The sequence below is a fragment of the Bacillus rossius genome, chromosome 5 (assembly GCF_032445375.1).
Source record: "Bacillus rossius redtenbacheri isolate Brsri chromosome 5, Brsri_v3, whole genome shotgun sequence".
NCBI lineage: Eukaryota > Metazoa > Arthropoda > Insecta > Phasmatodea > Bacillidae > Bacillus > Bacillus rossius.
In genome coordinates this window covers 39,866,811-39,882,082 of record NC_086333.1, presented here as the reverse complement: position 1 = coordinate 39,882,082, position 15,272 = coordinate 39,866,811, and the positions used below count along the sequence as shown (strand labels likewise).

The window sequence follows — 15,272 nt, the reverse complement described above, 5'->3', positions numbered from 1 at the left end:
TCGATCTTCCAGCGTGTTTATTTTAGGTTACTCCTGCGGAAGTTAATGCACGTAAGCATTTCATGTTATGTCTTGTAAAACATAACATAATTTTGTACCAGCTATATGTTACACATAATTTGCTAAGGGTTAAACGTCACTGAAGTCTCAAAAACTAAAACATTTTGGTTCACTTAATATGTCTCTGTTTTCATGAATGATTTTTTTCTAAGTAGGGAAAAAACTGCGTTTTTTATAAAGTTCTATTTTACACCTTTTTTAAAACTGTAACTTTAAATTAAAAGAAACCAAACACAGAGATGAAATTTTGCCAATTATATAACTTTAAGAAGATATATACTATATATATACTATATATATATATATATATATATATATATATATATCGAAAATAGTACCTCAGAGTTAAATATGTGAAAAACATTTACGTCTAATAAGTGGTAATGACGCAACTAGAGAGGCAATAAAATTTTATTATGAATATATGCCTGAAAGTTAACAAATAACATTTACAACACATCTGATGTCAAAATTAAAAACATTTAGCTAATATACAATGCTTGCGTGATAAACATCCGTATTAATTGCAATTAAACCAAAATAATGTCGTGTAAATGCATTGACCATAATGGAAGAAGGTGTGTGTCTATAATGGATTTTCAATATGATTTTTTTTTAACGATTTTCATGATATTTTAAGAATAAAATTGTATTCACTCTTTGAATGATTCTTGCAATGAGGAAAATTAAATAAAAAACTTTTTTAGACATACACGAAAGCTTGTTTATACTGTACGTCATAGAGTAACGTCAAGAACGGACAAAGATACAAATACACAAACACACACAAAACTAGCCAGAATCTGCCGATGTCAAAAGTTGAATGCATAGAAAATACAGTATAGACAATGTATTCGTTGTCAGCCCACTGAGTAATTCTGTACTGTGATATTTTTACTAATTCCTTCCATGGAATTCTCTGTACTGCCTATGCAATAAACTTTTGAAGTCTGCTGATTTTATGCATAGAGAAAAAAAATTGTCAGGAGATGGCATTCTGTGACGTAATTGAAGTCACTTTCTAACCTCACCATCGCCATATTGTTACACCCAAAACATTGCGGAATTTGTTTCATAACGTCTAATGATTGTTAGTAGTATGAATTAGAATCTCCGTCATTAAAAACAGTCACTTTCCTAAAACAATACGATTTTAAAATTGTTTCCACAATGCAAACACTACATTTCAGCCAATGTTTTGTGGGTCTAACCAATATGGCGCAACAATTACTTGAATAAAATATAATGGTTTTACACACTAACCATGCAATAATTCAGACGTTTGAAACGCCTGTTTGTTTGTGTGTTTGTTCTTGAGTTTTCCTCAATAACCTACAGTATGAAACGTGCAATGACATATGTAAAAAAAGGGTTATATCTATAATTATATTTTTGTCACAATTTTAGTACATCCTTTTCAGTTTGAAAGAGTGTCTTTAATTTAATGCAATTTTTTAACATAAGCCATGACAGTTTTGCACTGTTTGTATACATTTTTTTTTTTTTTGATTTTCGGAATAGTTCCATGAAAAACAGTGCAAAACTGCAATGGCGTATGCCCAAAAAACCGGCATTAAATAAAAATTACCCATTGCATGAATAATACAAATAACTTTGTGTGTGTTTAGTTGTAAGTAAAGTGTGACTGTATATTATGAGATTATCAGTACACGGGAAGCCAGGAATGTGAATATTTTCTTTTTTTTTCCTAACCTAAGTCTGCTTGGGAGGGTTCCGGGTTAGGGAGGAGACTAATTGCGTCTCAGGCTTAAGCCTATACGCTCTAATCATGCAGGGTGATAGCCATGCAGGAGAGGTAGCATGCATCATGTGCTTAGGAGAGGTAATGGGACAGCCATGGCTGCGATTGGCGATATGACTAACACCCCTCACTTTTTAAATACAGACTAAAAACTATATAAGTTGGGCCCAGGTAAAACCTGCATGGACAGAGGGAAAACCCTGGGCACTCACATGCGGGATCCCAAAATGTCATGCCTTAATAGCAAGCAGGTTGGTTACAGGAAACAGAAGGATGGTTTCGGAAGAAGAGCTGGACAGAGTAGGACCTTTGAATAAATAAACTGTATAGAAGTCGCCAGCCTAGGTTAAAATTTCTAATACGGTTTGAGGTAGTTGGTTAATTAACCGCCGCAAACGCCACCATCTCTAGGGCATCGACTTGTGGTGGTCCCTAGCGGACAAGTGTCGAACTCTTCAAACACCCCTTACCCCTCACGTTGAACGACCTTGAGCTGCAGTGAATGATGGGTAGGGGGTGCGGGGAATGACAGCGGGCGACAGTGCCGCGCTCTAACGTGTAAATAACAACTAAGACGATACAGGACGTTACGGCAGCGCACTGCAGCGGTGAAGTTCCCAAGCTGCTCATCATACGCTTCTGAAAGACGTAGAGTAAATCCTATCCACTCGCGACTTCTATACAGTATATATATATATATATATATTCAAAGGTAGGACTAGGCTACTAAGCAGTGGGCGGTAACTCGCAGGGGCCCACCGTGGACCGGTCGATGGAGTCGATGGACATGGAGGAGGCGTAGAGCGCGATGGAGGGCGCCAGCCGGTGGTTGAAGTCCCTCAGGCCCGACTCGGTGGTGGTGTTGGGCGAGTCCTGCGGCGTGGCGGCCGTGTGCGTGATGATGGGCGGCTGGCCCGTCAGCATCTTGCTCTCTGCGGGACCGCGCTCGTTACTCCTGATCCCCCCTCGTTGCTGTCATTCCAACACTTACACTACATGTCCCTGTTCGGTCACCTTTACTGTCGAGCTGTTAACGATCAACAGAGTTCATGATTTCAACATTTGCTTTACTTCTTTACGGCTATCAGAAAAAAGATACTTTGAAAAAAAAATTTGAGACGAAACAAAAGGTGAAAGGAAATGTTTGGGTGTAGTGAGCTCTCACTGTGTGGTGAGCTCTCACTGAGTGGTGATCTCTCACTGAGTGGTAAGCTCTCCACTGTGTGGTGAGCTCTCACTGTGCGGTGAGCTCTCACTGTGCGGTGAGCTCTCACTGAGTGGTGATCTCTCACTGAGTGGTAAGCTCTCCACTGTGTGGTGAGCTCTCACTGTGCGGTGAGCTCTCACTGAGTGGTGATCTCTCACTGAGTGGTAAGCTCTCCACTGTGTGGTGAGCTCTCACTGTGCGGTGAGCTCTCACTGTGCGGTGAGCTCTCACTGAGTGGTGATCTCTCACTGAGTGGTAAGCTCTCCACTGTGTGGTGAGCTCTCACTGTGTGTTCAGCTCTCACTGTGTGGTGAGCTCTCACTGAGTGGTGAGCTCTCACTGTGCGGTGAGCTCTCACTGAGTGGTGATCTCTCACTGAGTGGTAAGCTCTCCACTGTGTGGTGAGCTCTCACTGTGTGTTCAGCTCTCACTGTGTGGTGAGCTCTCACTGAGTGGTGAACTCTCACTGCGTGGTGAGCTCTCCAATGTGTGTTGAGCTCTCCACCGTGTGTTGAGCTCTCACTGTGCGGTGAGCTCTCACTGAGTGGTGATCTCTCACTGAGTGGTAAGCTCTCCACTGTGTGTTGAGCTCTCACTGTGCGGTGAGCTCTCACTGTGCGGTGAGCTCTCACTGAGTGGTGATCTCTCACTGAGTGGTAAGCTCTCCACTGTGTGGTGAGCTCTCACTGTGTGTTCAGCTCTCACTGTGCGGTGAGCTCTCACTGAGTGGTGATCTCTCACTGAGTGGTAAGCTCTCCAATGTGTGTTGAGCTCTCCACTGTGTGTTGAGCTCTCACTGTGCGGTGAGCTCTCACTGTGCGGTAAGCTCTCACTGAGTGGTGAGCTCTCACTGAGTGGTAAGCTCTCCAATGTGTGTTGAGCTCTCCACTGTGTGTTGAGCTCTCACTGTGCGGTGAGCTCTCACTGTGCGGTGAGCTCTCACTGAGTGGTGAGCTCTCACTGAGTGGTAAGCTCTCCACTGTGTGGTGAGCTCTCACAGTGTGTTGAGCTCTCACTGTGCGGTGAGCTCTCACTGTGCGGTGAGCTCTCACTGAATGGTGATCTCTCACTGAGTGGTAAGCTCTCCACTGTGTGGTGAGCTCTCACTGTGTGTTGAGCTCTCCATTGTGTGTTGAGCTCTCACTGTGCGGTGAGCTCTCACTGAGTGATAAGCTTTCCACTGTGTGGTGAGCTCTCACTGTGTGTTGAGCTCTCCATTGTGTGGTGAGCTCTAACTGTGTTTTTAATTCCCATTTTGTAGTGAGCTTTCATTGTGCGGTGAACAGATTGTAAGTCACTCAAAAGTTAGATATTTTTGCCATACTGCCATAAAATTTAACACAGGAGCTGAAATGTGAGTAACGCAAACGTTTCCCATGTCTTCACAATACTGTGGAATTAATAATGCTGTCTAAAATTAAGGCCATAAATACAGTAGCTAACCTTTTCATCGCTAATCTACAATAGCTATGTCAAACCAAACCATATATGTTAATTCCAATTTATTAGACATAGTTTTAAAGAATTAAACTGTCAATTCATACAAATTATCACATCAAACGAAAAAAAACTCTTTGTTTTCAAAAATTCCTACTAGACAAGCATAACTTATACGATCAATTTCCTCAAAAATAATGGGATAATTTCCAGCTGTTTATGAAAAAAAAAAAAAATAACTTTAAAAAAGAAAGTGTACCGGTTTTTTGGATGCAGGTATATTTCTACCGCACATCCCTGAGACCTACAGTACCGATCTCAATAAACAGAAACAGTTTTGGGAACCATTACTTCACTTATTCTCGCCAGAAGGCGTTGGTGGCAGTCCGGTACCTTTCTGAATGTTGCACTTGGACTCGTAGTTCTGATGTTTCTGCTTCCAGTAGTTCTCTTTCTCCCGGTGGCCGTTCTTGCGCTTCCTCAGTTCCTCGGCGCTGCGCCACTTGTTCTTTATGTCCTGCAAGTGCACACACACAGTGGTCGCCGCGTCACACAGCACAGCTGCCCTGTCCTACGGTATCTCCAGAGCGCGCAACCCACCAACATACCTTAACCAGCTACAATGTACATTGTTATTTTGTAAATGGAACGGAACTATTCACGTAAAATTATAGATATTTGTAAATTTGAACATTTAAATGCAAAAGAGTGTTCACAGTTGTACTGGGTTTGTGTTCTTAACTCAGGGATTTATGCTTTGTTTTTTTTTTTCCCCAGTACCTCCAATAATTAAGGTTATTTGTGAACCGTTCCCTGAATAGCTTTCCAGTATTAGCTGCACACATAATAAGCTTGATACAATCAAATAAATTCAAATTGTTAAATATTCGATTATGTTAAAAAAATTATGTTTGAATGAAAATCAATTAAAATATGAAATTAATAAATTATGCGTCAATATGGTAAGAAATACTCAGTGTTATTTGAAAAACTTGTTTTATATATTCAAAAATAACCATAGCCATGTGTTTTTTAAGGTTACAATATATCTCTTGTAGTATAACAAGCTATTTCTTGGCAACTTGATTCAATGAATATTCTTTTAAAAGTATGGAAAACCTTTTTATATATAGTAATGTACAGTAACACAATATTTGTTCAATCAGTAGAGGTCTGCAAAATTCGCACTGTTATTATTAGAAATGTTGTAACGTTCATCATCCGTTAGCAGTAAATAATAGTACGCCCTGCGGCAGGGTGCAGGATGTGGTGTTGGTGATGGAGTTCGCCATCTTGGATTCTGACGCCATGGTGGCCATCTTGGATCACCTTGAATTTTGACCTTGATGTTCACCCCAAAATAATTTTGGATCCACCATTTTGTTTTTCCGCCCTATTGTTTTTTCGCTAGTTTGTTTTCCACCATCTTGGTTTCTGCCATTTTGAATTCTAGCACTTTCCTTCAACTTATGATGTCATCGTCGTAATTTTAGTTACGACTGGAATCTTTGATTCTGTGTTGCAATTTTCGCTATGGTCGCCATCATGAAAATCTACAGTTTTCATCAGAAATATTGGGAAAAATTTTAAAATTCACAACAAATTTAAATTATAAAATTTAAATAAAATCGTACTTGTGACACGGAGTACTCTGTTCAAACCCGGTGAAGTCAATCGATTAAAAATGGCGATGGATCCTCCGTCCACGGAAGCCACCGACAGAATGACCTACCACCACTAGTTCCAAGGCAGATATTACATCAGCCAGAATTACATTAAGGCGGCCATCTTGTTTTCGTCTGCTGGAGGTCACCATCTTGGATCCGACATACTGTTTTCGTGTGCTAGATGGCAATACTCTACTACAATAACATGAACATTACTAACATTTCTCAATATATATGTATATATACATATTTCTTAAATTAAGAATCGAGTCTTTTGTATGTATTGACATGTTTTTTCAGAGAAGTTCTTCATAACAGTTGATTAGCATATATTTCACTCAGCTTATAGTTCTCAATTTAGTTAAAAAGACAGTGATGTATTTCATGATTCCTTGCAAGTTTTATGCATACAATTTCTTGCGACAGATTATACAGTTTGATTCTGATGAATGTTTAATCTGTCCGTCATAATTCCTATTGTGCCTTTTCATGTTTCCATAGTATATAAACTGGCTGCAACACCTGTTGCACTGATATTTAATGCGTTCAGAGTTATTACTATATTACATAATCACAAATTTTCAAGTTTTTAATGTTGCCATAGTACGTACAGTCGGGTGATGGAACACCGTCAGTTGATGGAACACTGTCAGTTGCTGCTTCCTTTATCGATGTCACTGGCACTGTTATCATCGGGATCTGCGTCGCCATCAGCGTTGCTGCAGTCAGGGTCCCCAACATTGTTAAAGGAATTGACATTACCGGTGTTCTAGGTGAAAGTTCAGACTGGGCTGTAAAACCACCAATCCATGATGGTACAGATGTCATCGGGTTCGCTGTTAAAAATGGTAAAAATGCCTGTTTCTTTCACAGACAAAGAAAAACTGAGAGTCACACCCAAGGTTAGCTAGTTATATATTTATACGCAACAGTCATGTGACACTTTGTAACCCATAAAGTTTCAGTTTCCATCTTCACAGTTTTGGAATGGACTGCCAGATAGTCAGGGCGTCGGTATAACACATCACACCTTTCTCATTTTTACAAACGTAACGATGTGTTCCTTGGAAAGTTCCAGTCTTCATGACGTCTAGCATGCTGTTATAGCTTGAAGATTCTGCCACAGTATTTGCAAACAGGTTCTTGCTTGCGCTTAACTGATCTCATGCAGTGTTTGTAATGTCGAGTTATACTATCTAGTCGTGAAATTATTTTACTACATTTGATGCAGTGAAACAGTATTAATTGCAGTAAATTATTTGAGCACCGGCTTCTTTCATGCCGACGACCATTTGATGGTTTAGGGAATGACGCACCACAGTATTTACACACCTGTCGTTCGTTGAAATCAACGAAGTTACTGGAGAAACGTCAGTCGATGGAACAAAACTTGTCGATACTTCCTTTGAATCTGGTATCACATATGCCATCGGAATCAAAGTCACTGCCATCTAGGTCTCCGTCAATGGCACACCTTCCATCCAGGTCGATGTTATTGATGGTAATGATGCCATCGAGTTCTCGAGAATAGTGGACTTATGCACCAGACTGTTCAAACTAGCCGATCCGCATTGCACCGCGGCCAGGAGTGGACTGAGAGTCCCATCGGCTGGATCTCACTTACATACACATGGTTGCTGGTATACTACACAAGTAAAATCAAAGACTATTTTAATTTTTTACTAGGTTAAAATGCTGGTACCTTAAAACTCTAGAAAAAAAACACAAAGTTCAAGTTTTGAAAATTTATTCAACCAAAGTCTTTAATGCTGCACGGACTGCCTCGTCGACTCTGGGAACTGTCCTGTCGATTCCGATTCCAACTGGTTCGCTGAACTCAGGCTCAGAAACAGAGGCGTGCAACTGCTCATCTTCTTCGAGGACGACTGCTTCGGTGAGACATGGATGACAACTGTGACCACGGCTGCGACTTGGCTTTGACTCGGTGCTTGTTCGGACAGGATCACCGACTGAACTACGACTAGACGCACGTCGTTTGGGCGTAGATGCACGGAAGGTCGAAACAGGTTTCAAGTCATTTAAGTATGGTGATACACGTTGAGACGAAGCGACTACTTCCTCGATGCTGGCTGGAAGCTTTGTGTGCGGTCTCATGTGATAGACGGCACAGTTTCCAGGTTTGCAACAATCTAACAGCTGCTGAGTATATTCGTAGTACACAGTAAAGAGCGAAAACCGCCAGCGCTGAGAGCCTCCATCACAGGTCCCCGTATATGTGGGCAGATATCCGGCATCCCAGTAGATGTAATCGACAATTCTGAAGGTAGGTCTTACTCTCATGTACATGTAGGCCGGATGAAACGAAAACATCTTCTTATAGGTCCGACGACAACTGAAGGCATGATCCGTGTCACGCCTCTTATATATACAGGCTCTTACTCACACTGCGAGTGTCATTTACACCTTAACTGCTAGTTTTTACACGCACATACTCGTTCATACTTGTCATGTGGCTGCTTGCCTAACATTGAATTAAGCTAGCGCAGGGAAGGACAGCCGTAGTCGGTCTGCAGGTCTACAATTTCGGTGTCTCCATCGCAAAACTTGCTCATCCATTTCTTCTGCTTAGGTCCGGCGACATAAATGATGCCACGTGAATTCTGCATTAGCAAATCATCTAGAGTGTTTTTCACTTGGTGGTACGTTAGTTTGCCTTCGTCCCACTCTAGGCCATGATAATATTTTCATAGCCATTCATTCGAGCGTTTACTTTTTTCGTCCAGTAGTTTCCAAGGATACGGAGGTCAGTAGGTGCGTGTTCGAGTCCTACCGTAATCCTCGTACGTGGCGGCAATCTTCTTGAGTACTAATCCGTTTTGGCTCAGGAAACCTTTGCATGCTGCAGTTCATTTTGACACCATGAATGCTTGGAAATAACTAAATTATCCTCGCAAAATTCATCGTTTATCATGAGAGAATTTTCACAAGCTTGAATCGGTAGTTGTACAATGCAAATTGATAGTGAATTCTCAGACAAAAATCAGAGATTTTTATATTAAAATTTTATTAATTTATTTCTTTTAAAATTTTTAAAATTTTTTCCAAAATTTCTGATGAAAACTATAGAATTTCAAGATGACGACCATAGCGAAAATTGCAACACGGAATCCAAGATTGCTGTCATAACAAAATTGTATTGATGACATCATAAGATGGAAGAAAGTTCTAGAATTCAAAATAGCTGAAACCAAGATGGCGGGAAAACAAAATGGCGGATAAAATCGCCTTCATAGTCAAGGCCATGGTCAAAGGTCCAGGTCATTCAGGATGGCCACCGTGATGTCAGGATTAAATATGGTGAACTCCGACACCAACACCACACCCTGCAACCTGCCGCAGGACATACTTATTATTATATACTGCTATCGTTATTCACGTGAACTGACTCCTCATTAGAATAAGGATAGTTCTGATACGCACCGAAGGACGAGAAACCAATAACAACGTTACAATATTCGACAAAAATGTTATTAAAATATATTCTAATTTTTAAAAAAAGTTAATATTATAAAGTTTCTCTCTTTGGCTACGTGAACTCTGGTTCGCGTCATCCAGTAGCGGATCCAGATCGGGGGGGGGGGGGGGGGGGGGCGGGGGGTAAGGGGCTCAAGCCCCCTCCAAAAGCATCTGGGTCGACTATTGTTTTAGTGTTTGGCTTGATAAAGCGTAGCCTCAGCTGGGTCAAGCCCCTCCCAAACCAAAATCCTGGATCCGCCACTGGCGTCATCCGCCACAGACGGCAGCACCGTGGTCGCCACACGTTCCCACTTCCTTGACTCCCGTCGCATGCACGAGGTCCACTCCCGCCTCACGGTACCTGGTGGTGGTGGTAGCAGCTGTCGGTCTCGGTGCTGGAGCTGGTGCGCGAGCCGTCCAGGCTGGACAGCCGGTCGCCGTAGTCGTACTTGAGGCTCTGCTGCTTCGCCAGCTCGCGCTGTTCCCGCTCCCGCCGCTCGTTGCGCTGCGAGCAACCACACACACACTCACGCACTCACACGGGAACACCGCTCAGTCAGCCAGCTACCTCGAACCCACGAGGAGCACTCATCTCACTAGTATTCAACTTGCCAAGTGCGGCTGCGGTGCTGGATTGAAGGATTGGGTCCAGTGCAACCATTATAAATATATTTGGATAATTATTTCTCTAAAATGTTCTTTAAAAGAAAATTTTCTGTCACACTTAGCTTTATAAAATCTCATGGAATAGCAATCTTCTAGAACTCCCAACTTTACCAGTAGAAATATAAGGATTGTAGAAACTTAACATTTCACATATTGGTTTTTATTTAATTAATTTTAATACCTTTGTTCTTAAGATAAATTTCGAGATGAATTCTATAAAACAAGTTATAAACACACACATACTGACGTTATTAAATACATGAAGCACAATTCCTGTTGCTTCTGTGTACGAGACATTGCAGGCTATAATTGGGAGGAAATACTTTAATGTAGCACAATAATTACTACAATAATTCCTATAAAATATTCTATAAGTAGCTTATTTGCTATTATTTTTTTATCCTGCTGTCACGTTTTTTTTAACCTGGAAGAGAGGGGTCTGGATCAGATGGACCTCCCCCCCTTCTTCCTTCCCGGCTACGTTTCTGTGGAGAGTCGGGCGACTGCCCAGGTCTTTTCTGTTTCATTTCCCCTGTTTGCCTAGTGTACTGACGAATATACGTTAATTAATGGGAAAATAAAAATAAAATATTGTTTAAAGTGTGATTTAAAGTGATTAAAATTTTCTGTATGAGAACTGAGGGACTATTCCATACGTGCCATACCTTCCGGTAAGGGCCCTCTTCAAAATATTGTGTCCCCGTAGGATTACTTGGATCAGGGTCCCTCAAAGTCCAGGGCCACCACTGCCACTTTCAGTGTCTATTTAACTGTTAAAAACTTTCTTGGTCTACAGACAAAAAAATGTGTGTGTGTGAAGTCCACGCGAGACACAAAGTGAAAATTCTTGCTTATTATATTATTAATAGCTGCAGTACCCGGCGTTGCCCGGGCTGAACACAGGGTGAAGGGCACCTTTTTCGAAATCAGATGTAGTTAGTAATTGTCTTCTTAATTTCAATTTTAAGTGTGCAAAATAGTTAATATCACTTTCAGATCCCGACAGACGTTCTGCCAGTGTATGGTTATTTACCTGTATACATCTAAAAATTGGTGGTCTGTATGTAGTCTATACTCTATAAAGCACTATAGAAAAAAGCTAAAAACAAGAGATTACTAATATTGAAAAGATTCCATTATCTAGCTAATGCTCGGCATGCATTGCAGTGCTTCATTCAGTTTTGTTTTGTAATATGTTTAAAGTAGTTACACATATACAAATTATCTATTCATCTCTCTAAATATATATTTATCTCTATCTACATATATATATCTAGATATCTCTCTATCTCTATTTATCGCTTTATATCTACATATGTATATACCTCCCACTATCTCTATATCTTTTATATATAAATCTCTATATAGCTCTATACATCTATATATCTCTTTATATAACCCTTTTCATTCTATATACTTCACTCTATCTCAACTTATCTCTCTATATATACGTATATCACTCTATCTCTGTCTTTCTTTTATATTTAAATAAATTTTGTCAGGCGTGCGCACTTATACAACAAAAACAGACGAAGTGCCGCTATATAATATGAAATAAACACATTTTTGAAATGATTCGTGCTCCAACTATTGAAAAATAGTTATATCCTCTCAGAAACCTACACGGACATGCGTATAACAAACTCACCAAAATTTCATTGCAATCGGATGAATGGTATAGGAACGCATTCGGCACAAACAAACGAAAATTAAAAACATGACAAATGCATCAAACGATGGTGCGTTTAAAATTCAAGGCAACTCTATCTATTGAAGAAGTTAAGAACAAAACTGTTTAGCACCTTAATTATGCTAGCCGCTGCGAGCTCCACTAAGCGGACTGGTCTCACCAAGGAGTAAAATATGAATTTGCCAGACCTTACTATGTGTATGATCGTGTGGCAGACATAGAGAAATGACACTCACTATTTGTATGTCTATGACCTATAAATTTTTCTGTTATAAAATAAACCTATCATTTTTTTCACTACCTTAGAGATGGAATTTCATATTAATATGTGGTCTATGTGTTAATCCAGATTATCAGCTCGTTGTAAGCCAAATTTCATCCAGAACCGTTCAGCCGTTCTGGCGTGATTGAGTAACAAACATCCATCCATCCCTCCATCCAAATTCACACATTTATAATATTAGTGGTATATAAATACAATAAGAACTGAAATGTATTTATCACTTTATAGAAATGTTAATCCATATAAATTTGGTATCATTACAAAGATATCATTTTATTATTAAAGTTTGAATTAAATTATTCTGTTGTCGAAGTAGTTGTTATTGAATTTATATATTGTAATTGAATATTTGTCTGTATGTATGTTTGTTCGAGTATCCTTCAAATCTACTAGACCAATTTTGATGGAATATTTTGTGTTTTAAAGCTTATATTAAGACTTAAAAACTGGTATTTACTTCATTTCGTTACTATGACGGGAGTCGGAGATATAACAAAAAAACTATATTGTTTCACAAATAAGTGCAAGCAATATAATGTGAGATTCTATTTCTACCAACACCCACTTCTACCAATAATACTTTCCATTACATCAATAGTAGTTTTTTTGGCTTTCATAATAAATAACTATTTCAAGATCGATGATTATTTTTTTAAAACATGATGGGATAATTAAAGAAAAAATCACCGTGCAGTTATTCGCACGGGGACATACACTAGTCATATATTTGATCCAATATATCCATAAAAGAAAGTCCCAGTAATAATAAATGTAGTATTAACTGTAAGAATTGTAGTGTTACTTAAAGGTCACAATTACATAATAACTCACACAGTTTTAAATAAGCGTATACGCGAGTACAACTTTTTTGATATTTTCTTGAAGCACCACCTACTTTAAATGGCAACTCCTGAGCGTAAAGCGTTTAGTGTTTTGCAATTTGCTAAGAGTTCATCTATACTTTAAGTTCAAAGCGCTTAGGCAATTCGAAACGACCAGATGTATTCGCTTTCCTACACGTTCACCTGACATAACGCCATGCGATTTTTTTCCTTTGGGGCTTTGTAAAAGATTGTGTCTACGTTCCGTCGCTACCAAATGATTTTCCAGATTTGAGACACAGAATCGAAGAGGCTATTGCTTCCATTGCCCCGGACTTGTTAACCAAAGTGTGGGAAAAACTGGACTTTAGTTTGGATGTTTGCCGTATGACTAAAGGTGCACAATTTCAACATTTGTAAGAAGAACAAGGTAAGTTGACCTTCAATTTGATGTACGATTTGTTGTGAATAGCCCAAAAAAAAAAAGCTGTCATGATACACCCTTAAAACTGGGACATGTTTTTTGTCGACATGCTACATGCCAAGGATCGGCCGTGTCCAGTGGCGTAGCCAGGATTTGTATATGGGGGGTGTTAAGAAGCATGGCCCCCGTATTAAAGCGGGGGGTCGGGTGGTCCTCCCCCGGGAAAATTAGGATTTTAAGGTGTAAAATAGTGCTCTTTTAGCAGTTTTCAGTACTTAAATTTAAATATTGTAATGGTAAAAATTTTATTAATTTTTAATATGAAATTTGTTTGAGTGATGAAAAAGAAATTTAAATAAAGATTTGGTTCTAAGGGGGGGGGGGGCGTGTTTGAACCCCTAACCCCCCCCCCCCCCTGGCTACGCCCCTGGCCGTGTCTCACCTCCGCGGAGAATCCTTCGACGAGGATGGCGACCAGCAGGTTGAACAGCACGTAGTTGCCGAAGGTCATGAGCGCCACGAAGTAGAGCGCCGCCCAGTGGCTGGTCTTCTGCATGCCGTTGAACAGCACCACGTTCCAGTCCTCCTGGGTCAGGATCTGCGCGGGACACACGCGCCCAAGGGGGTGACTAGAGCACGGGACGCGGCACGCTGAACGGCCGGTCTCCCAGCAGAACTGTCGGAACCGCGGCTTTTGTCTTGTCAGAATTTTAACGCATTAAATGTTCTACTGTGGACAGTGGCGTAGCCAAGATTTGTGTATGGGGGATGTTAAGAAGCATGGCCCCCCCCCCCCCCCCCCCGTATTAAAGCGGGGGGTCCGGGGGTCGTCCCCCGGGAAAATTTTGATTTTAAGGTGTAAAATAGTGCTATTTTAGCAGTTTTCGGTACTTAAATTTAAATATTGTAATGGTAAAATTTTTATTTATTTTAATATGAAATTTGTTTGAGTGATGAATAAGAAATTAATTAAAGATTTGGGGCTAAGGGGGGGGGGGGAAGTTTGAACCTATAACCCCCCCCCCTCCTGGCTACGCCCCTGACTGTGTATTGCTAGTAGTGTCAAAGTGCTCATTTGCATTGGATGATAACAACCAAAAGTTCACGTATCATCTGCAAGGACCGAAAAAATTTCGCTATATCTTTCACCTCTAGTATAAGATGCCACAATACTCTACATAATCGGAAAAAAATTTCATCTGTTCATTGGCCACTAACATCTCAATAATGGTAGCTTGTTCTCACTGGGAAATAGTCCATTATTGAAAAATTGTGTGCCATTAATGAAAGCAGATTCAAGTTGATATCGTGAAATTAGTCCGCGAATTTTTCCGGTCTGTAAAATAAAATTTAAAAAGAAATCACTCGTGTAAAATTTTACGACGTCTCATTTCGACAGTTCTGATGGTTGATCGTAAGCCAATGACGGCTTCATGCGCAGTAAACAAGAATAAGACTTCATATTATCTTTAATCTGTTTTTACTTCTCCCTCGACGTCTCGTCGGCAATGTGGTCACAGAACACTCACTTGGACATCCAAAAGTGATGTCCTTTTGACGCAGGCGTGCTCGGTCGTCTAATTGTTACGAGTTGGGCTGCGGGAATGGCCTTGCGCCTGATTGGACGCTTACCAGCTGTGGGAAATGTCCTATTGGTCGGGACTGACACCTGGCCAGTTCGCCTCCGTGCAAGGATTTTGTTCCGCCATGTTGCTGGCCAGTTGCAACAATTCGGTGGCGCGCGCGACTGTAGTTCGCTGCAAATGTGTGTTTTCCCC

General features: G+C 40.5%; 1 protein-coding gene across 1 annotated transcript in view; it reads right to left on the bottom strand.

Annotated features, from left to right (window-relative positions):
- The window catches only part of LOC134532240 (voltage-dependent T-type calcium channel subunit alpha-1G), a 248,321-nt gene that overhangs the window by 44,399 nt on the left and 188,650 nt on the right, over nucleotides 1-15,272 (bottom strand). Inside the window, exons 17-20 of the mRNA XM_063368661.1 lie at nucleotides 13,937-14,092; nucleotides 9,972-10,115; nucleotides 4,860-4,983; nucleotides 2,582-2,754 (exon numbers count right to left, since the gene is read on the bottom strand). Coding sequence (XP_063224731.1) covers nucleotides 2,582-2,754; nucleotides 4,860-4,983; nucleotides 9,972-10,115; nucleotides 13,937-14,092 — 597 coding nt within the window. The remainder of the gene's footprint in view (nucleotides 1-2,581; nucleotides 2,755-4,859; nucleotides 4,984-9,971; nucleotides 10,116-13,936; nucleotides 14,093-15,272) is intronic.